The sequence below is a fragment of the Magnolia sinica genome, chromosome 3, assembly GCF_029962835.1.
Source record: "Magnolia sinica isolate HGM2019 chromosome 3, MsV1, whole genome shotgun sequence".
Taxonomy (NCBI): Eukaryota; Viridiplantae; Streptophyta; class Magnoliopsida; order Magnoliales; family Magnoliaceae; genus Magnolia; species Magnolia sinica.
In genome coordinates this window covers 2,989,653-3,014,771 of record NC_080575.1, presented here as the reverse complement: position 1 = coordinate 3,014,771, position 25,119 = coordinate 2,989,653, and the positions used below count along the sequence as shown (strand labels likewise).

At 39.0% G+C, this 25,119-nt stretch overlaps 1 protein-coding gene across 1 annotated transcript; it reads right to left on the bottom strand.

Annotated features, from left to right (window-relative positions):
• Positions 1-1,411: 1,411 nt before the first annotated feature.
• LOC131239295 (OVARIAN TUMOR DOMAIN-containing deubiquitinating enzyme 1-like) lies at positions 1,412-24,658 on the bottom strand. The gene is made up of 9 exons (XM_058236922.1): positions 24,368-24,658; positions 16,108-16,173; positions 15,406-15,489; positions 15,137-15,259; positions 7,973-8,025; positions 7,335-7,384; positions 7,160-7,260; positions 1,860-2,139; positions 1,412-1,600 (listed from the first exon to the last, which is right to left on the bottom strand). Exons 1-8 carry the CDS (start codon positions 24,560-24,562, stop codon positions 1,873-1,875), a joined length of 939 nt encoding a protein of 312 aa, XP_058092905.1. The 5' UTR covers positions 24,563-24,658; the 3' UTR covers positions 1,412-1,600; positions 1,860-1,872.
• Positions 24,659-25,119: the final 461 nt, after the last annotated feature.

Sequence of the window (25,119 nt, the reverse complement as noted above, 5' to 3'; positions counted from 1 at the left end):
GATGAGTAGGGCCAGGAGCTTTGTATTCTGGATAAATGTTCCACTGCTACAGACCAATGGTCCAGATAAACATGAGTCCCACCAGTCAGAACTGTAAACCGAGAAAATAATGACTGACAAATTTCAATAACCCAACCTAAAAATTGACCTGCCTTGGGCTTTGCTTGGGCTATAAACCCATTGACACCACCCCAGAGAAGGCAGTGGTAGCATTGATTGAGTGAAAGTTTCAAGTTCTTCAATTCCGTAGGATCAATCACATCGGCCAGTATGCAATGGGTTTTTCTTTCTCCCATGCACGAGGTAACAAAGCTTTCAGCGGAAACTACGAAAGATGGCAAAAGATGAGAAGCTTGACAGTTCTTGCATTGGGCCTGTTTGGATCCATGGAAAAAATATTTGAGGAAAATGGTGTCTTTCAGGAAACACCATTTCTAGAAAACAGTGATAAATGAAAAGCCATTTGGAAAAAAAGGGAATTTTTCTAATCTGTTTGGAAAAAAAAAGAAGAATTTTTCATAAATTTTACTCTAAGGTTACATGTGTGAGCTGAAGATGGCTTGCGGTACGTGTCACGTTGTCACAACTCACAAGTGACACATTAGCACCTATAAGACATTGGTACTTGAGGGATGCTTGAAGATGAAGGTGACACATGTTGCATATGTGGCACGTTCACACATTTGGCACATGTGGAGCACTAAAGATGGATGGTGGCACACAATAGCACAATAGCACATGGTATATTCGCAAATGTTGTTGGCTTGAAGATGAGGGTTGGACATTGGGGAGAATGGCATGGTGCACCTTAAGTTGGTCAGTGGCACATGTTGCATATGTCACACATATGAAACATGCATGCATGTGAAGAGCTTAAAGATGGACAGTTACCAACCATATATCAAATGCAACTTAATAGCAAGTTGCACATGTAGGGCGTTTGATAAGGATGGCACAGGTTGCACATGGTACATTGGAGTGTGTGGCTCATTGGAACGTAGGTCGTTAAAAAATGGGCAACATCACATGTTGCACATGTGTGGCATTTTAAGACAGATGGTGGCACATGTGGGCCACTTGAAGATGGATGGTTGCACATGTGGGAAACTTGGAAAACAGATGGCATGTGGGGGCACTACATAAAAAGAGGGATTATTTCCTTCATTTCCCTCCATTTTTAGGAAATGACATTTCTTAAGCCTGGGGGCAGGGAAACGAAAAGGGGGCATTTTCTAGGAAATGAGTAGGAAATGGAAATGGCATTTCCAACAAATTTACAAAAACAAACAACAGAAACACTATTTTCACGGATAAGATATTTCCTCAATTTATATTTCGATGAATCCAAACACGCCCTTAATTTTCTTTATATGATTTTATTGGGATGATTTGAAAAGGCTGGTTGGGGACGTGCGTACATGTTATCATGTATTAGATCTAAAAGTGTTGACTGTTTGTTCTATCCCGTTCAAGTTACAGATTGTTTGGAAACAGTTCAGGAGCTCATTGACATCTCGATCATTGTCTTGATGCAGGCAAAATAGAGTCGAGTACATACCTCCATTGGCTTCACATCCTTGGACTTTGTCATCTTTTAGCCCTGCAATTTGGAAATGAATAATCCAAGAACCATATCAGTATAATCCGACCATCTGCATTGATCAACATTGGCATTTACAGATGGGCCAGGCCAGAGCTGATCCACGATCTAAGGACCTGGCACAAGTAAATGGCCGAAACAGTCCTTAAGTCTGCCCATGCCCAGCTGACTACCAGCCCCCAAAGTGGTCCGAGCCCACTTGTAACCCTAATCAAAATAAACCTGTTATCCATGGAATGTGGGGAGTATGGCTGCTTACTTGAAAGGGTGAGTCACTTGGGGTAAAGAATGTCGTAGTGGCCCGGTCGGTAGAGCAAAGTGAGGATGGGTTTTGGAGGGTCAGAACCATCGCAAGTCCCATTCTGAGGATCGCCAGCGGCAGGGATGAAGTCGTGATGATTCACATTGACACCACCGGCGTCGCATGAGCTACGGTCGAGGTACACCACACGAATTGGCACACCTAATGCATCTGACAAGGCAGTGATATGCACGTGATCGCTCTCTTCACCCATGGGCTCCACAGATGCCTTGCAGAACTGTCAAAAGCACAATCACAATCTGTCATCCTACTCGATGTATCATTTAAGCATGGATCATGGATGCATGTGGAGCGTTTCTACATGTGCGTGCAGGCATGTGCAAGGGTAAGTGACTATGAATTAGGCGGGAAGGCTGTAGTTTTGCCCACGTGTGTGTGCACATGCACATGCACCAGTATTTTGAAAATTTTGTGAACAATGCCGTTGGGATTAAAAGCAAACCACTAAATAAAGCATAAAACAGAAAGGCAGAGATGAAGATAACTTAGAAAGCAATGTTGGAATACATCTTAAAGGCTATCATAGTGAAAGCAACAATTATAGACAAGCTACAGTTCAAGCTAAGAACAGAAGAAGTTCAAAGTGTTGTTTCAAAAACCAGAATGGACCATCTCGTCCGATCGGTTTGGACCAACACTGGAGTTGAGATTCGATGTGCACCGTTAGCTGGGGATTGAACCTGTGGGAACTGACGGTTGAACCAGTTCGGACCACTGGTCTTTACAAGAATTATATTACATGTAACATTGTATCTATAATATAATTGTGTTCAGGAGACCAAGTGGAAAGGGGCCAAAACTAGATAAATTGATGGATATACACTTTGGTCATTAGGAAAGGACAATAACATAACCGGGGTAGGGATAGGGTAGATAAAGATTTAAAGGGTTGATGTTAAGAAAGCAAGTGATAGGATTTTAATAATAGAACTGTGTAAAGAGAGGAGATAATCAATGTTAGTAGTGCATATGTGCCACAGGTAGGGTTAGAAGCTAGAATCAAGATACAATTCTGAGATCATATGGATGGACAAATGTAAGAAATTCCCCATGGAGAGGATATTTGTCGGAGGAGACTTAAATGGTCATGAAGGAAAAGAAAGAGGAAATGAGAGGATACATGGAGGAAATGGTTTTGGGAGAAGAAATGAGATGGGGGAAGCTATCCTTAATTTCGCTATGGCATACAATCTACCTCTAGCAAAAACATACTTTAAAAATAGAGACGAATATTTAATAACTTTCAAAAGTGGATCATATACAAGCCAGGGCGTCCCGTATCCGTTACGATACGGGCATATTGGCCGATACGTATCGGTAACGACCGTGGCCGTTACGTGATACGGGGCCGTAACAGTCACCCCTCCGATTCTGTAGCCATAACGGCCCTATAACGGCCGTTACGGGGCATAATGGTCAAAAAATGGCCTTTTTTTTCTTTTTAAGGTCTGTTTTTTCACCTTTTTTTAAACTTCTTTCTTCTAAACTCTTCCTAAATCATTTTATTGCTATTTTCAACCACTCTTAGCTTAATATTACAAATAAAAACAACTTATATTAAGGATTTTCTTGATTCGAATCTCTGTGGGCCATTTTCCAGAAATTCCTCAAAAATAGGTATTTATACTTTTTATTCAATGTTTTGCTGTTTTAATGGTAGAATATGATGTGTTAATCATAATAGAAGATATTAATATCCATTTTACAGATTTTTGTTATCATATTATATTTTTTTATAATTTTTTTCTATTTACGCACTATTTTCGGCCCTTTTTTCTTAATTCGAAAAATTATTTTTTATTGAATGTTTTGATGTTTTAATGGTAGAATATGATGTGTTAATCATAGTAGAACATGTTAATGTTCATTTTACAGATTGTTATTGTCATTTTATATTTTTTTATGAATTATGAAAAATAATTGCAAACACCTACACAGGTAAGATATTTTCATTTTACATTCATTCTAATATATCTATCAGTGATAGTGGATAGTTAGAAAATTAAATATATGAGTTTTGCAGTCAATTCCAGGTTGTCTGGTTCATAAATTCATCAGACAGTCCGATACAACTTCTCACCAAAGAGTGGACCGTTACACCACTATAAACATGTTCCAATTTATAAATGAATGCATATGTGGAATGCTTAGAATCTTCCGAATTTAATCCATATTTTTTCATATTTTTTTGCCACAACAAAAAAATTTACACCGTTACGGGCCGTTACACCCCTGTATCTATATCCGTATCGGAGGGCACCATTACGCCAACCAATACCGATACGGGATACCTTGATACAAGCCGAATTAATTTCTTTCTACTTGGGAAAGACAAAACAGTCAATATGTAAGGATTGCAAGGTACTACCCGGAGAGAGTTTGACCGCACAACATAGGTTAATATGGCTATGGATGTTAACCTCAAGAGATGGATGAAATGGAACGAAATTAATAGTAGTCCAAAGACTTAAATAGTGGAACTTAAAAGGAGAGAAAAATGACATTCAGAAATAAATTTATGAAAGAAGTGGGATATCAAGGAAGAAGTAACGTTATGTGGAATGAGATGACTAGGTGCATTATAAAAGTGGCAAAAGATGTTTCAAGAGTATCTAGATGGAAAAGACAATCGTATAAGCAAACTTGGTGGCAGACTGAAGATGCACAAAAAGCCATTAATGAGGGCCTGTTTGGAATGTGGGATTCGGTGGGTTAAGTGGTATAAAATTGGATTTAGTCCCGTGCAAATTACATCCAACGTTTGGAAACAACTGAAAGGATTGGATTAATCCAGGTATCATACCATCCAATCTCAACAGTAAATACTGCAGGATTTTTGGTGGATTTTGAAATCCATTACATCTGTGGGCCCCACATTGATGCACATATTTTATCTATGTCGTCAATCCATATGCACCTTTTAGACATGACATTGGAGTTGCATTTGCATACAGGTGACCGGCATCAGTTGTGAAATCTAGTCCATTCATTACAATTCCATGGTCCAGCAAACGCAAGTTTCACTTAATACAGTGTTTTTCGTAGAGGAAGAATTTGATCCCTAACCCTAACATGGGATTGGACGGTCAAAATACCATGGTATTTCCAGACATGTAATCATTGTGCAATAATAGTGTTAATTCCATGCAATGCAATTCCATACCATTTAATCCCGTGTTCCAAACAAGCCGAGGTAAGTAGGGTTGAACTTAGGGTTTATAATGATCTTTATAATAAATTGGGGACAAAAGAAGGTGAGAAAGACATCTTCAAACTTGCAAAAATGATAGAGAAAGAGTAGGGATCTATATCATATTAGATGTATTAAGAGCAATGACCAGAGAGTACTAGTCAAGGACAATGAGATCAATGAAAGATTGAGAATCTATTTTCAAAACTTGTTAAATGAAAAATCACTCAAAGAGTTGGATGGAAGGAACAATAAACTCAAATGACATCGGAGACCATAGATACTTTCATAGGATTAGAACATCTGAAGTGAAATAAGCTTTAAGGAAGATGAAAACAATAAAGGCCTTGGACCAGATGGTATACCAATGGAGGTTTGGAAGTATATGAGAGAAATTGGGTTTTTTGGTTGACTAATTTGTTAGACAAGATTGTAAGATTGAAAAAAAAAAAAAAACGCCAAACAAATTGAGACATACAGAGTTGTCGCGCTAACTATGTGGGATTAAACTTACAAGCCATACTGTGAAACTTTGGGAAATAGTGATTAAGCAAAAGACTCAAGGCATAAAACAAATGTATTAGAAAATCAGTTTAGTTTCATGCCAAGGAGGTCTACCATTGAAGTTATTTTCCTACTTAGACAATTGATGGAAAAATGTAAGGAGAGAAATAAAGATCTACAAATGGTCTTTATCAACTTAGGGAAAGCTTACGGTAGGATCCCTAGAGAGTTAATCTGGTGGGTGTTAAGAAAAGAGTTTCAAGAAGAGATATTGACACAATTAAAGATCTGTATGAGGGAGCAGTAACAAATGTGGGGACCAAAAGTGTAGAGACAAGTGAGTTCCCTATTATTGTAGCCTTGCACAAGGGTGGTCGGCATTGAGCCCCTACTTTTTCACATTCGTTATGGACAAGTTAACAAGGCATTTGCAGGAAGAGATTCCATGGTGTACGTTGTTTGCAAATGACATAGTTTTAATTGAAAAGACGAGGAAGGGTGCAAACACAAAGCTAGATTTATGCAACGATGCTTTAAAATCGAAAGGATTTAAAATTAGTCATACTAAAACAAAGTATACAAAGTGCAAATTTAGTAACAATAGGAGTGGGGAAGTTAAGATTGTTGACCAAGAAGTTTCCCAAAATGGCCACTTCCAATATCTTGGGTCGATAATTCATGAAAGTGGAGAGACTGAGAAAGATGTTGCCCATAGAATTCAAGCAAGGTTGAAGAAATGGATATGTGCCTTTAGAGTTTTATGCGATTGTCATGTACCACTCAAACTAAAAGAGAAATTTTATAGGATGGCTATAAGGCAAGTCATACTTTATAGGGCATAATGTTGGGCAGTTAAGGAACAACATGTTCATAAGATGAGTGAAGTTGAAATGAGGATGTTGTGATGGATGAGTGGCAAGACAAGGAAGGATAAAACTAGAAATGAATGCATGCGAGGGAATTTAGGAGCAGCACCAATAGGTAATAAGATGAGGGAAAGTAGACTTAGATGGTGTGGCCATGTGCAACCGAGACCAAGAAGTGTGCCAATTACGAGTGAACCAGTACAAGTTGAAGGCTCTAAAAGGGCAAGGGGAAGGCCCAAAAGGATGCAGGTGGAGGTAGTAAGAAAAGACTTGATGACCAATGAATGGTCTAACTTAAGTTATGCCTCAATAGAGTGGATAGTGGAAAAGGATTCGTGAAGCAAATCCCAATTAATTGGGATAAGGCTCAGATGATGATGATGATGATGACGATGACGACGACAATGATGATGATGATATTACGTGACATGGTGAGGATGTCATGGTCCATAAAGCCAAACCATATAGCCAAGGCAAGGTTTTGATGATCATGATCATGTTAACACATTGCTATAGTTCAACCAGTTCAGATCATACAGTCTGCATCACTGGCTCAACCTCCAGTTTGGTTTTTCAAACATTGGTCATAAGCAGCCCTCAAACAAAATATTCCCAAGTCTGTTTCAAGGGCTTTTCCTAGTCAAGATTTTCAAATTAAAAAAGGACATCAACTGCACCTGATCCACTGTTCCGTTGGTCAAGCCCAGAACAAAGGGTTCGAAAAATTCAGAGCGTCTGCGTATTTCACCGGAAGTGACAAATCTGAAGAACATCACAACTGGCCAACAAACTACATTAGGACAAATGGCAAGGCATATCATACACTCAGTTCATGTGTATAACGTTTCTCACCATAGTCGGAAATCAACGGATCCCGGCTCCTCCTTACAAGCTCGTCATGACTGAAATTAAAAAACAGATTCAGTAGAACGAATATCGCAGTAATGAAGATTGTCCACACTTGGTATCCCTAAACTCTATCCACAATTGATTGATGTCTCAGACTCTCAATTAACCGTGCACATAAGAGGAATTGCTGGGTATTGGGTCTCAGCAAATGTATCACTTGCCAAGGCGCACAATTTAGTACACGTGACCCCATGGTGGGGTGATCCAGGCAATTGATCTGATGGGAGGAATGCATGGATGGTGGACCTAACAATAACATTCATTATATTAAAAGATCTCAAAGAATGGAAAATCATAACCATCCAATCAGTGGCTACAAAGTGACGGTGAACAAAATATACAGCAACAATCCACATCCTATAGAAACTGGTCAAAGATAGAAAATGTTTAGGAGCTCAAATGTGATATATTTTTGGGCATTCCCCAGTCACAGCGGCAGCCCATCAGATCAACAGTGTTTATTCCCAAATCATGAGCCCCACATGTACACCATCATATGCCTCAGCAAACAGTACATTTTTTGAGGCTCAGTGCCCCTATATATTCCCAATACATTAAAGAATCGGACTAATAGGCATCACCTTATGGAATCTTCTTTTCCTTGCAGAACACTTTCCAACTGTTCGAGGAATAACTGAAAATACACTCAATAATATCACAAACTGGAACTCCCAAGTGAAAATTATACTTCGTAAGGAATTGAACAAAACAAAATCAAATGGGCCAAAATATTATCTGAACAACCAAAAATCATTATCCATAGATGTCATTTAAACAAGACCAAATGGATATGCATCATCATCGAACCAAAATAGGATGTACAATATAGATGCATGAGCAGCAGCAAGGTTCAAAATTTCACAATTGTGTTGGGAATGTATTTCGATAAAGCCGTCCAGTGGTAAAATACAAACAACCGTATTGTAATTACAGATAGTATTGAAATGTATTGTTTGTATCGGTTTGTATTGTCAATGCATTCCATTAGCAACACAGTATCGGATATGTTGTCAGTTCACTCTCTAGGTAATTTTAATGGAATTCAATTTCACACCATTAAAGAAATGGAATTCAATTTCACACCAAGGTTGGTAATCAGGTGTCATATCATATCGAGTCATGTATTGCAATAAATTCATAAGGTGAATGGTAAATTTGAATGATTTTTTGAAGGCCGTGCAGAGTAAGATTCACACATCAAAACACTATGACTATATTCTAAGTTATTAGGACACCACTGATAACATGTGTGCGGCCAGAATTGGCAAAACAGGCAAGAATTCAACCGTAACTACTGGATCTAACAAGCATCACTCATTAGAGCATGCACTGAGAGAGATCAGCCACAAACATAGGCAACTCATTTACAACCCACATGCATGCATTAGCAAGGATTTGCACTGGAAACGAATCTAAAGGACAATTAGCATGGGTAACACAAGTGGTACATTTTTTTTATAAACATTTTTTTTCAGAGTAGGAGATAATTTGGTCAATCTTGCCTTAAAGGGTGAGATCATGGCGTGCTATAAAGGCCGTCACAGGGCCATTACATAAAGGTAACGGTGGCAACCCTTACATGTTACGGGGTCGTAAAGGCCGTAACCGCCATTACAGAAAAAATGACCCATAAAGGCCGTTACAGCCCCCGTAATGGCCCATTACACTCAACGTAAAAGCTATAACAGCCCCATAATGGAGCGTTACAGGGCCGATACAGGTTTTTCAGATTTTTTAAAACTGAGAGAGAGAGAGAGAGAGAGAGAGAGAGAGAGAAACCGCAACAGCCCCTTACGGCCCCAACAACGGCTGTTGCACCCCGTACCGTAAAGGTGACGGTGGTGGCCGTTACTACCACCATTACCGTTATGGAATACCTTGGGTGAGATGGCAGGATCGCGAGCTAGGACATGCAATTGACATCATGACAGCAAGCCAGCCTGCAGTTTAAGGAAACAGTGTGTGTAAGGCTACATTTGGAAGTCTAATTCCCATGACCGACACGCCAAAATTTAGGTGAGATATGTTCAAGATTTCCCATACATATCACCCTTGTGAGTAGGTGTGGAAACGGTAGGAAAATGTAAACTTTCTTAATGCACTTCTGTTTGTTCTTGGAATGGCATCAAGCCCCAAGTGCAACTTAGGCATGGATCAACATTAGCTGGGACCACATCAACATACCAACCACTGAGGAACCCAGTGAGATCCCACATTCTCAAAGAGTACCTTGATTTCTAAAATCAAGGTATTTCATTCCTGCTTAGTAGCATTTTTGTGATACAGTGAATCTAGGAGCCTTTATGTATTCCCCCTTAATAAGGCACTCTTGACTACTCCAGTAGTTACACTACACAAAGCTTGGTATCCCAGCTGGTGTGCATCACCCTCCTGACACAGTAGACCCAAGATTGAGTTACCCCAATAACAGTACAATCCTAAGGGGAAAAAAAAAATCCCCTGACTACTCATTCCCTTACGAGCATGTTTGTTTAACGAGTTATATCGGTAATGTAACGTAATAACGTAATGATTACTTTTACTTGAACTTACACCCGTTGTCAGATTACTTTTGACTGAATAAATGTGGTGTTTGGTTTTGCTGTATTTTCCAGTAGAAACAACAAACATGACGATTCCCCTTTTGAGAGGGACCAAGGATGTAATTTTCTCCGTGAAAATCATCATGTTTCTCTCATTCCAAATTCCCATAATATTGCATCGTGGGAGGAGTTCCCACAATGTATCCCCATTGGGAGTGAAAGGATCTTTGTTCCATCCTCACAACGAAGCCAGAATGGACTAATTCGGAACCCAAGCAACACCAAATAGGTTGAAGCAATGGTGCCAAATATCCCTTACGATGTTGCAATGCAAGAAGGGGTGAATAAGAGGCTCCTCTAACTTACTACACATGATGCAAATGTTCGGAATGAAGATATTCCTCTTCTTAAGGTGGTCAACCATGAGAAGTTTGTTAGACGTAGCAATCCACATGAAATCTCACACCTAGCAGAGCTGAAAGCCTTCCACTCCTTGGCCAAAGGGGAAGGCTGCATACCTTTCACCATCATAAAGTTTTTTTTTCTTCTAAAGAGTAATGCGATGTCATTAAAAGCCACAGACAAAAAGTCAAAGTGCAAAAGAATATAACCCCAAATTAAATCTTAAGCAAAGAAAAAACTAATCTTTAACATCCTTAACCCTGGAAACCCAATCTAGAACGTCTCTTCTAGACATCCAAAAGACCTCCTCCCATGGGCCTTTGCTATTAAGAGTTGTGGAGAGATTTTTAAGAGAATTTGCCGCTCTTCAATCAGCTCAACACTTTTGTCTTCCTCAGATGGATTGATCTTGTTTTTGTAGAACGTTTCATAAGCCTACACAAATCTTCCATTTCCTCTTACCTTCAACTCCTCCGAACAGTAACACTCCAAGTCATTGATCCTCCAACTTCATAACAGTCCACGACCTTGGCCTCTTTACATAGACAAATTGTACGAGGGGAAGAGAGTAGCAAGAGAGGTATTGGGAATCCACTCTACATTTTAGAAGCTCACATGTCAGCCTTACCTACCAAGAACCGAGCACCTTTCTTAAGGGATTCACTAGCTCTGTAAGGGCCTATTTGGATTCGCATATAAGGGTGTATTGTATTGTATTAAAGGGGTTAAAATACATTATATAGTGTTTGATTTGGAGTTGAGATCCGTGGAACACCATGCGCGTGAATACATCTTTTCTTTAAAAAATTCTAACGACAGTAGTGTATTGTCAGACGACTCTGTTTCCTTCAGTACAGCCTATTCAAGACGCTGTATTCACGTGCGATAGAGGCGGAGTCTGTTGCAAAGGATTTTCTATCTGAGGAGGACCTAATATTTCTACTCCAGCAGTGCCTTAAATCATCTCCGACCTTCTGCATGTGGCCATTCAGCTGAGAAGGTTCGCTTCCGAAGGTCTGATTTCAAAATACAGTCAGAAAATACACTTCTAGCAGAGAATGGAACGGCAAGAGATCGGCGGTTGTTGAGGTTGTGGTTCTAGCTGGAGAAAGCGAGGCTGGATGTTCTGATGATGAAAAATCCGATGAGAATGTGAGATCGGCCGTTGCTGGATTTAATGGAGGTGTGGATCTAACGAACAAATGTTCACAGAGATCTAAACATATCTGTAATGAAGATCATAGATGATGGATGCCTATTGGATTATGTCGAGTTTGGTCGACGGTCTTACTGACGAAGTAGAGGCTAGGTTTTCCCGCAGTGGAGGAGATGCCGGAAGGCTGGATTTGGTATGGGACGATGTTTGTGGTGCTGGACCAGTCAAAATCTGGGTAACATCAAATCGACAATGGGGTTGTCGTTAACAATTAGTCGGAGGTACTAATGAGTTTTGGTTGGCGTCCTCAGGGTGTGAATTAGATATTAGAGGTGTTGCTTCGCAAAGGGATTGAGATTTGGCATCCAACTCCTGCCGAGAGGAGATCAATCCGCTCTAGTGAATTCTTCCTCCAAGCAATCGATCCACGGATTACACTCACGCCCGCTTTTGATACGGTTCAATTTTGGCCACATGTACTAAAATGAGATCACAAAACGGATGGACGGGTAGGATTATTCACAAAGATGGGTTCCCATTTTGAGAAGTTAAAAATAGCCACTATCATACAAGTGCTATCAATATTATACGTATATACAATACGCAGCCCTAATACGTCGTATCTAAACATTGATCGGAGGAAGAATTTGTATACTTGCCCGAACAATACCTCCTATCCAACCATTGAGTTATGGCATGTTGATTTGGATGTATTCTGAAATTGATCGAACGTATACATGAACGGTAGTTAGATACAATACAATACACCCTTATAGCCGAATCCAAACAAGCCCTAAAAGGACTACCTTCGATGAAAGGACAACCGAATTCCAAACTTTTAATCTTCCATATCTATGAGGAAGACGAAGGTATGAATCCCCATTGGATTCAATATATTTGCAATAAATGATGTTCCTTCATGACTCTTCAGGTTCCTCTCCAAAACTCTACCACCATTTCCCATGAAGGTTGAAGGGCCATGTTCTTTTCTCTTATTCTTTTGATTCCAATTTCTCCTTCCCTTCTAGACTTCTGAGTATCAACCCACTTAATGGAATTTGTGCCTCCAACCCTTTCAATCCTAAAGAAAATTTCTTTGAAGCTTTTGAATTCTCCCATATATCTTAACCGGCATCTTGAATATGGACATGAAATACACAGAGATTGGCAACTGATTTGCAGAAAGTTATTCCCCCACCCAAAAAACGACATGATTTCTTCCACGCAGATAATCTCTTCTTCTCAATTCCAACAATGATGGGATCACAAAAAGAAGGCACCGAGGCTTTACCTTCTGACGAGAGACCAAGGTACACTTCATCAGAAAGGAGAACTTGCCACATCCCATCCACTTGGCAAGAAATTAAACATCTACTTCATGACTCGCCACCCCTACCAAAGCAGTTTTCTTAACATCAACCATTTGGCCAGATACTACTTGAAAAAAATCTAAGAATCCATATCAGTGACTTGATTAATGGATGAATCACACATAATGAGGACTGTTGGCAAACTGAAGGCGATTGTGATTTATCACATTTTCAGATTGCTTTACTTCAAAATCATTAATGGGACCAATCTACAATGCCCTTCCCAACAATAAACTTAAGTTTTCCACTACAACAAAGAAAATAAATGGAGTAAGAAGATCTCCTTGCCTTAGGCCTCTAGTGTGCAAAAAGAAACGAAAGGGAGATCCATGGACAAGAACGGCAAAAGGAAGCGGAAGAAATACACCCTTTGACCCGTCTAATCCATCTTTCTCCAGAGCAGTGTTCGAAGTGTTAGTATCACTGCAAGTTTCACTAGCGAGGATACAGAAACAATATCGACATCACCGATGATATCGCCAATAATCAGAAATGTGAGGAAGAATTAGAGAAACATGGGGAAAATTGTGGAATTTTTCAGTGAAACTTTAGGAGATGCTAAAGTATACATATTTGCATATTTAATAATCAAAAAATTGCATCCAATCAGCGTTCGACGTATCTATATCGCTGCAAGTTTCGTTGGCCAAAGATAGGGAAACAATATCAATATCGCCGATAATATTGCCGATAATCAGAAATGCAGGGAAACATGGGAAAAACAGTGGAATTTTCAATAAAACTTAGGGGAGACGCTAAAATACACATATTTGCATATAAAGGAATAAAAATTTCACAAAAAGAATGCATAGATAAGAAGTTTCCATTTAATGAAGGCCTAAAAGCATGTGTCGTCATAAGAAATCAGTCCAGCCATCCCATCTAACCATCCATCCAAACATCCATGGATATTTTAGATTACCGACAACACATGATATTTCGCCAAGATATCATCAACAACTAGAAAGGAAACGAAAGATTGTGGTTTCAATATCACGCATGTTGTGATAACGATAACATCGAGACATTATCAATATTATCATCGACAAATTGAACACTGCATACAACCATGTGCCTATAAAACACTTTGAAATGGAATTTTTTTTTAATAAACAATTTTTTTGTGATATCATTATCAAAATATCACCAATATACTTGTGATACAAGCGACACCTAGAATTTACATTGTCGAAAATATTGGCGATACATTGGCAATACAAGCGACCCAGGAATTTACACAGTTAAAAATATTGGCGACACATTGGCAATACTTAGAGATACATAGCTGATACCTGAAATTTCTGATACTATCAGTGTTATCGGTATCGCCATCAATGTTATCAATATCGCTAAGCTAGAGATAAGGATAATATCGGGGATATTTCGATAATATCAGGGATACTTGGAACAATGCATCCAACAATCCAAGCTTCCATCCATTGGGTATTTCGTATCGGTAACAATCGCCATAACAGTTACCACCATTACCGATACGAGTATCGTCGATAACAGCCGATACAGGGGCATAACGACTATTACAACCTCCGTAATGGTTGAAAATTTTCTTTTCTCCAAAAAATTTAAAAAAATATATATCTAGAAAATCCAGAATCATGTAAATATTCTAAATATGTATTCATTTTTTTTGTTTTGAAGGTAGTTTAACAGTCCACTCTTTGGTTAGAGTGTTGTATTGAGATGTCTAGTGAATTTGTCAACAAGATTATATGTCTCTAATGTTTACACATCACAATCAAGCATTAGAACTAGAAATCATAACAAAGGCATAAATACTACTTTTAAAATATTTTGAAAAAAAAAAAAAGGCCCTCGGAGCTTCTATTCGCTCAAATCACTTCAATATACGGTTTTAATCTTAAAAACTATAATATGAGTGGTAGAAATCTATTGTAAAAGTATTTATGAGAGTTTTTGGAATGAGAAAAGTGAAAAAATGAGGAGAAAATGAATTTAAATATTTAAAATAAAAAAAAAGTGGTTGTTTTTCGACCGTTAGGGGGGTAACGGTCATTATGCCCCATAACGGCCTTTACGGCCACTTTAATGGCTGATACGGTCCAAAAAAACCAATCGCCCCATTTCACACCTGTATCGCATAACAGTCATGGCCTTTACCTATACGTATCGGCCTTTACAGGCGTATCGTAACAAATGCGGAACACCTTACCATCCAAACAACCATTGATATTTTAGAATATCGACAACATGATATTTCGCCAAGGTGAAAATGATGAAAGGATGTAAAAGTATTACCACAAAGAAATCTTCAAAGGTAAAATCTGCATATCCAAGACTCTGAAGTGTCTTCTTGCATTGCTCAACACTTGCTGTAATGCGTTCAACCTCCGCTTTGTCTTGTGATTCCAGAATATGCTCCTAATTCCGTAACCTCAATCTCTTATCAGCTAAAACCAGAGCACCTTATTCACTTCCCTCCAACTTGTAGTTGTGAGGGTAGAAGCCCAAATTACAAAGAGTAGAAGAACTTTCAAGTTTCAAGATTTATGCATTTAGGATTATACCAGATATGAAAACATGAAGCATCGAAAGAAACAATTCCCATCTCCCCGTGTTCGCCTGATGGCAGCATATTGTTCAGCAAGCATCTGCATATTGAAACTTCTAATCATATGCTAGGGATTAAATAAGCATATTGGATATTGTATCAGACTATCAGCCATGACTGAATACTGATATCCAAAATGTATCGGGCAATATGCCTGTGTTTTGGACAAAAACAGTCCAAAAACCCCCGCAAAATGCAATGAAACATGTTAGTAAACATATCTCCCTCAAATATGGCTTTTAACAGGTGAATCGGGCGGTTATTGGCATGATGCAACTCGTCCATAACATTGGCAAAGAAACCGATACATACCAGACAATGTGTATTGGTTTCGGACAATATTCCAAACTTTGCAAAAAACAGAATCTAAATACATGACATCTTTTTGACAAAAAGATTGATGGTCCATGAGAACTATAATCCTCAAACTGCCATTGGTGGAAAGTACGGGACCCTCCTTAGTCCTGAAAATTTATAGGACCGTCAATATTTTGTCTAGACCCTATTTCAGATGCAAAAAGGAAGCCATAAAAGGTAGGAACTATAGTTCTCATGGACGATTAAACAGGTCCTTATTTCTTTAAGAAGAACTGGAACTTTTTTGAAGAATATATCAAAATCAGAACAGCAGCATCCAATGCACATTGAATTAACTAACCTTAATTTTTTCCTGCAACACAGGGCTGCCAGATAGATACTCAGCTGCTAGTGCAGAGAGAGGTTCCTACAGTAACAAAAGTTTTATTGTTAAATTCAGCAAATGTTAAAAGCTCAACTCCAAAAGGTCAAGTGGCACAGGTATGCTACATAACAAGCAACCCACTGTGGCAATTTAGTAAAATAAGGCACATGAATGTCCTACTGGCAGGAATACACACACGCGCGCGCGCGCACACACACACACCAGTTCGCATAGAACTCGTGCGAACTTTTTGAGAACTCATCATACGTGATGTGAGTCCAAAATCTGAATGGTCCACGTGATGCAGCACCCCATGAAACCCCCAGGGCCCAACTTTTACTTTGATCCAAAACTTTGGTGGGCCATGGAAAAAGAAAACAGTTTCCTCCCTTGATTTGCATCTCTTTTCTATGGTCCACCAGAGTTTTAGATCAGGGTGAAAATTGGTCCCTTGGGGTTTCATGGGATGCCGCATCACATGGACCGTTCGGATTAGACGCCCATGACATGTGTGCAAAAGCGTGCACTCCTCTCTCTCTCTCTCTCTCTCTCTCTCTCTCTCTCTCTCTCTCTCTCTCTCTCTCTCTCTATATATATATATATATGTGTGTGTGTGTGTGTGTGTGTGTGTGTGTGTGGATAGATAATAGCAGCATCCTGGAGCTCACAGTTTCTATAAGTGGCATTCATGTTCTGTGACCCCGACCACTAACCTGAGGGCTCCATTAGGGATGGACCATGCCCTGAAAATCCCTAGGATTGGAAGATCCTAGACATCCAACCTCTGGCCTTTTCTCCATTCAACGTGAACCATTGCAGAATCCTTTCCTAACCAACCATTCAGGACACCAAAGAATGGAGAAAAGGCCAGAGGTTGGACGTCTAAGATCTTCCAATCCTTCATAGTCATAACTCATAGCCTAGGTTCATAACTTAGAAACTCATAAGTCATTTCATAATTCCTCTTTTCTCTTACTTGCTCTCTCTAATCTAGTAATCTCTACTTGTTTATTAATTGAATGTCACATTTCATAACTTCATAACCTCTTTCAAGTTCGACTCTTTTTTTTCAAGAGAGGAGTCAAGTGAACTTAGTATGAAGTAACAACTTACAACTTACAAGTGTACAAGCCTACAAGTTACAAGTGTTCAAGCCTACAAGTGTTGTAATGACCTTAGAAAATTTTAGGAGCACAAAATTTTCTTCTTCTTTTTGTGTATATGCATGAAATCCAACCATCGACCTATGGATCTCACCATGCATCCATACATCTAACCATCAATCTATCCATTCTTCTACCCATCCATCTGTTTATTTAACTATCCACCATTCATTTATTAATCTATCAATTCATAGAATGATCCATCCATTCATTCATCTATCCATCCATTCATTTATTTATTTAATCATCCATCCATCCATCATTCATTGATCTATACATCCATGCATCTAATCATTCATCCATCCATTCATCTATTTGACCATCCATCCATTTTAGCTTAGCATCCAACCATTCAATTAATCATTCATCCATTCATTCACCCAGATGATTATCTACAAACTCATCCATTTGTTTTCCATGCATCAAAAACTCTCACACCTCACATGTACCAAACACTTACATCACAAGTACATCTCACACACTCACATCACACACGTCACACGTACACATTTCAATACACACAAACCACACGTGTGCACCACTCAGGTACCACACCCCCTCTCTCTTCTCTTTCACTCTTCCCCAATCCATTCCTTATGCCCCCCAATCACCCTCACGCTTCTCCTTAACCCACTCCCCAATCAACTCTATCTACCCAAAATACCACACCCTCATTACTCCCACCTTCTCTATAAATTAAAGGCCAAACCTCCCATATTACATGACAGTTCAAGAGGAGAGAGAGAGAGAGAGAGAGAGAGCCAAGACCTCCCATATTACACCACAGTTCAAGAGAAGAGAGAGAGAGAGAGAGATCATGTGACTCTGCTTCCTTTCTCTTGGTTTCTTTTATTCATTTTTTATATTATATTTTTATTTTATTTTGTCATTGCTGTAAGTAGGGACCGTGAGTGTTGGATTGATGGGAAAGATCGGGTTCGTTGAGTGTCCAAACTGGGTCCAATCCAGACCATTGATCCAGGTCCAAAACTGTCCACCTGTGCCACTGATTTGGGCATCAGAATTTATCCAATTCAGGCCACTTTTGGACGTCCAAAATCAGTCCAATATGGACTGTTGTTTGTATTCACACTCCATACAGTTTAGCACTCCCTGATTTACAGTTTGTAAAACTAATTTACAGATTCTAAAACTAACTGTTAAGTATTGACAGTTTCCAAAACTGATTGTTAGGTATCAAATTAGTTATTTCCTGTTCTTGTAAAATCCAACAACTACATGTATTCGTACTCAAACACAAGGAAGTGTGTGTGTTGAGATTATTCTACTCATTTCCTGTATTGATTTCCTTACCATATAAGAGCTCTCAAAGAGGTGACACTCTTCTTGATTGGTTTGATCTCACATTCATTCAAGCAATTCTTCCTCCCTATCACCATCCCAACTTCTTCTTGGCAGCATCTCACACCTTGTGTCCGTCAAACTGGATCGGACAAAGTATTTACTCTGGATGACATTTTTTATACATTCTTCATAGCAAGGATTTAATGGGTTATGTTGATGGCAGTGCTACATGTCCTGCCCAATTTGTTCTTGATGAATATCAGAAGCCCACCACTAGGGCTGTACATCGAATCGAGGTGGGCCAAGCTTGGCTTAACTTGTCCGTGCTCTCCTCGAGCTCAAGCTCAAGCTCGCCCTCGAGCTTAACATTGGAGCTTGGCTTGTTTGTCAAACCTTTTGAGGTAAGCTATTGAATCGAGTCGAGGCGAGCTTACCTTGAGTCGAGTCGAGCATGCTCCCACCTCAATTTATTATATTTTTTGCGATAAAATACAAATTAAAAGTCAATGATATTAAGTCCGAAATGCCCCACATGCTACAACATCAAGACAAAAAAAAAAAAAAAGTCTCACATATACTATCTAGATACCACAACATCAAGTCCAAAAAATAAAAATATATTACAAAATATAAAAGCTTAAACAAAACTTTAAAAGTATACATTCCTTCATACAGTTTTAGATGCATTCTCGTCCTCATACTCCTCAACATCGAAACTGCTACCGCCCTAAACTGGATGCAACCAATCTTGTGTACATATCAATGCTTCAACTGTTTTCGACGCGAGTGAGCTTCGATACTTGCTAACAACCTTGCTCCCCGTGCTAAAAGCAGATTCTGATGTCATGGTCAAAATTGGAATTGACAATATGTCTCGTGCCATTATAGAAAGTCTAGGGTATTCACGAGCTCTCGACTTCCACCACTGCAAAAACATCAAAATCATCTTCTTGTAACCTTATAACCGACTCCTTCAAATACTTCTCTACTTCTGATTCATTTTTATGCATCTGTGTTTCTTCTTCGTCTAAAAAAGACATAAATTCACGAAATCGCTTTCCTCTAGTAGAAGAATCACACATAGATTGAGGAGTAATTATTGTACTGGATGTTACAGCGGAAGCACCAACATATGAAGTGAACAACTTTTCAACTGCAGCATGAATAATGTCGGTCTCCATTAAAACTCTTTCAGAACTAAAACAAAGCGTTCTGAAAACGTACCTAACCATTGCCATCTTGTACCGTGGATCCATAACAACTGCAATGGCCATTAACAAATGGCAATCAGCCAAATACTTATCGAATTTCATTTGCATTCCTAAAGCCATCACTTGTAAAAAATCTGGACCCTTATCAACATACTTTTTTAGAGCATCCATAATGAAAATAATTTCTGGAAGAAACTGATTTGTTGTAGGATACTTATTTCCATAAAAAATCTTCGTGCAGTCGTAAAAAACTTTGAGAAATTGATGAATATGTTTAGCTTTCGTCCAGTCTTCATCAATAGGCATGTATGTGTACATTTTATCACACACAGCAAGTTCAAGGAATGCAACTTTAAATTCTAAAGCAGTATCCAACATTTCATAAGTTGAATTCCAGCGCGTGCAAACATCCAACTTCAACTGCTTTTTAGATTTCAAATCCAAACGTTGGATTATATCATTCCACATAGTTAATCTTGAAGGTAACTCCCTTATATATTTTACACTATCTCGTATGTTGGCGATCGTGGAGTCAATTGATTTAAGCCCTTCTTGTACAATCAAGTTTAATGTGTGCGCACAACATCTGACTTTGAATATTTTACCCTCAAAAAATAAATTTTCAGCTGTCTCGAATTGACTACGTAAGAAAGAAACCAAAGTGTCATTTGAAGAGGCATTATCTAAAGTTATTGAGGAAATTTTCTTTTCGATGCCCCACTCAACAAGGCAAGTGTAAATGCAATCCGACATTACCACACCAGTATAAGGAGGAACGTAGCGAAAGTTTATAATCTTCTTTTGGAGTTTCCAATCAGCATCAACAAAGAGTGTGGTTAATGACATATATCTCTTTTTTTAATTTGATGCTGTCCACATATCTGAAGTCAAACTTATTCTTGATACAGATGCTAGAAGAGCTTTCAAGTTTGTTTTCTCAATCGCGTACATCTTCATGCACTCTTTTTTCACAGTAAGACGAGAAGCCTTCTCACATTTGGGATTAAGGAATTTGTAAAATCCCATAAAAATTTTATTTTCTACCATGCTAAATGGCTTCTCATTAACTATCACCAATCTTGCATACTACTCTTTCAGCTTTTCCGGATCATACTTATAGGTGAATAGTGTAGCTTGAGAGTCGTCGTTTTCAGAAGCGGTAAATGAAAGCAATTGTTGGACTCCACCCGTCGACGTGCTTGGTCTCTTCGCACATTTATCAAGATGCCTCTGATAATGAGTACTAGAATAACCAGAATGCTTGTCATAAAAATTTTTACAATACTTGCATTTAATCTTAACCAAACCATCTGATAGCGTGATCTCATCAAAAAATCTACATACCGCTTATCTTTTTTTTCCTTTCACTGAACCTGAAGTCGTTTTAGCTTTGTTTTCCAATATGTCTCCCCCCATGATAAAAGGAGATGTGACTGACGCACTGGCACCAGGAGTACTTGGGTTTTCCTCACTAGTCATCTATAAATCAAAAGATAACAAGGCTAAGGTAAGATCAGGGCTTTTATATGTTGAAGTAATCAGTTAATCACATTTATATGTGTATATAAATATATAGTACAAATAATATCGGAACCCCTCTATAAATTACAAGATACAAGGGTCTGAACTAGTCCCCTAATAAATAAATCCGCTGGCGTACATACATATACATGACCATAGATTGTCCCTAATTGTTTCAAATTTTATTTACTAATTGTATCTAAATATCTTATCTATTCTTACTTGTCTCTAACTAGAGGTGCTAATTGTCTTTATCCCATTCGGTAACATACCATGTACTATCCTCGTACAATTTACATGCGAGCCAAAATTTCGATAGCATCTCCCTATATTCTCCAAATATATGCAAAATTCAATACTGATTAATTACCACATGTAATCCATTACACATGGATATAGGAAACCAATTAGTAACGAACCACATATCTGGAGATAACATAGGGAAACACTACCGAAATTCCAACTACATATAAATTGAAAAGGAGGACAACCTAAGTACATGGTATGGTACTGAACTGTACAAAATGGGACAATTTAGGAATCCATAAAAAACAAGCATTTTAAGTCAAATGATTGTACTTGTTCAATATAAATTCCTAAACGGAGGGATACATTACTAAACCACTAGGTGGCCTAAATACTAATTAATAACATCAGTTAACAAATAATCTTAAGCATAAACATTTAAAAAACAAATATCGAAATATATAAGAAAAAGAATGAGATAATAATTTAAATGTAAGTTAAGTAACTTAAGTTAATACATTTATAGTAGGCAAGTTAAGGTAGCGTATTTAATACATACAACTACAAATTAAAAAATAAAATAAAATAATAATAAAAACTTAATACGTCTTTCATAATTTTAATATTCTATTGAACTGAGATTGCATCCATCATTTTCATCGTCTGTGCCCGAGCTGGTGGTATCTTCTCCAAGATGCTCATTAACCTCCCATGAATCAGAAGGGAGACTTTTCCATCATGTTCTTGTATAGATTCAGCTAGCTTTTTCAAACTTTTTTTGTGAGATGATTTATACGGAGTACATAAGATTGTAGAATGAGGCGAGTTTGGAAATAAACTTCGATGGCTTCTTGGTAGTCCTAATATTGCCTTTGCAGTCAATCAGGTTTGTCAATTCATGCATGCCCCGACCTCGACGCATTGGATAGCTATGAAGCGCATCATGCGTTGTCTTAAAGGCCCCATCCGCCATGGCCTCATGATAAAACGCATTCATCATTGGACCTACGGGCATACTTGGATTATGATTGGGCAGGGTGTCCTGATGATCAGCGATCAACCAGTGGTTTTTGCATCTTCTTGGGCAACAACCTCATCTCTTGGAATGCAAAAATAAATAAAAAATCATCACGGCCCACTCAAGTATCGAAGCTGAATACTGATCTCTTGCGCACACCGTTGCTGATCTTTTGTGGATTCAGACATTCCTCAAGGATCTCTCCATTTACATTTGTGCCCCTCCGATTATCTGGTGTGATAACATCAGCTCTATGGGCTATGGCTCTTGCAGCCAATCATATGTACCATGCCCGCACCAAACACGTAGAAATCAATTATCATTTCATCAAGGAACATGTGATCCGCAAAGACATCAATGTATGTTTCATCTCTTCTCAAGATCAGGTTGTCGATATATTCACCAAAGGACTCACAGCACAGAGATTTCGATATCTAATAGACAAGCTAACCATGATTGAACTCCAGTTTTGCTTGAGGGGGTGTATTTGCACTCCCTGATTTACAGTTTGTAAAACTAATTTGCAGATTCTAAAACTAACTGTTAGGTATTAACAGTTTCTAGAGCTGATTGTTAGGTATCAAATCTATTTCCTGTTCTTGTAAAATCCAACAAGTATATGCATTCATACTTAAACACAAGGAAGTGTGTGTTGAGATTATTCTTCTTATTTCCTGTTTCGATTTACTTACAACACCTTTTAGATTGAACGCCCAAATCTGCCATTTTCAGACCGTTTAATGGACGCCCAAATCAGTCCAATCTGAACCGCTGATGGAATGTCCAAACCTCTGCAGATCAGTCCACTACTTTTATGAAAACGACGCATGCCAATCTGTCCACTTTTTCATGTATTTAAATCATGTGAATTGGCCCATTCTTTTATGCAGTAAATCATGTAAAATGTACACTGATTTATGCAATCAAAATCATGCTATCAGTCCACTGCTTGATGCATTCAAACATGCAAACCTATCTACAAATTGACACACGCAAACCATGCAAATCCGTTCTCTATTTTATGCATTCTGAGAGGGAGAGAGTGTGATGTATGGCATCTCATGTGCAAGCATGTTCATCTACTGTACAGGTGACATGCATTGCCTTGATCCAAACCATCCGAAGTATTGGCCCACTGTGAATGGGCTCCTGACACATTGAAAATAAGAAGAAAAATTGTCACAGTTCGAATCCAACAACCAAACTCCATTAATGCGACCCCATCATTAGGGGGGAAAGGTAGGCAAAAAAGGTATATTATTGTGACAGTTAGGATGCTCCAATCAATGTGAAATTTGAGGTTGTTCTCCATCCATGGTGAGGCCCACAATTTGGACGGTTTCAAAAAATGAGGCGCATGCATGCAGTGTGTATGACAGATGCAGGCATGCGTGTGACATGCTGCACTCTCACAGAAAACAGTACAATTCGTCCAGAAGGAAATTACAGTAGAACGAAACCCACATCAAGAACACCAAGATCACGCAAAAGAAATAAAAATCAAACGATCAAACAAATAAAAGAAACGTCCTGGCCATGTTTGCCGCCCACCCAATTTCATGAATTTCACCTGAATTTGTGATTTTCAGCCAAAACTGTGGGCCAACCGCACGCCGGGAATTTCACAATCGTGGCCGCAAATTTGAAATGTCTGTTTGGGGATGGGAAATTCAAGGTTCGTGATCTACGGATCTTCACCATGCAAGCCGAACACGACCTTAGAGATCTAGATCTATGAGAAAGAGAGGAGAGATATTAGGGTTTTGATTTACCTTGTCGCCGACAAAGGGAATTTTCTCGGCTTCTTGGGCGCGGATTGCAGAGTGCTGCTGCATGATCTCGTCATCTTTGAAATTCGCCCAGTCGTAGTCATCGATGGATGGGGTGGGATGGTTGCTGGATGAAACGCAGTCCGTCGCGTCGGAGGACGCGGCTGTTGCTTTATCGTGAGGCTGCTGCGGCTGCATCTTGGAAGGTATCTCCGACGGGAAGAGAGGGAGAAGAGCTTCTCTCGCTCTCTGTCAGTCGCGCTGGCTCTTGAGCCCGGGAAATGGGGAGCGGAGTTTTTATTTTTAGGGTGGCAATGGGCCGCTTCAGCACCGGGCTTGAAATCTACTTCCGGGCCCGGCCCGGCCCAAGTCAATGATAAGCGTCCTTGGACGCGGATTGCGTCCTACCCCGCCAGTACGGTATCCGTCCGGCAGGGATCTGTGGGGCCCAACGTGATGTAATTGTTTTATCCACTCTGTTCATCGCTTTTCTAAGATCATTTTAAGGTATGAGCCAAAAAATAAGGCAGGTACAATGCTTAAATGGACCACAAAGTGTGGATTGAACGTCCACCATTAAAAACTTCTTGAGAGCCTGAGAAGTTTCGGATCAAGCTGATATTTGTTTTTTCACTTCATTCACGTCTACATGACCTTGTGGATAGGTTGGATAGTAAAAAAACAATCACGGTCGCCCTTAGAAAGGTTTCAACGGTGGCTGTCATTATCACTGCGGCTTCATTTGGTGTGGTCCA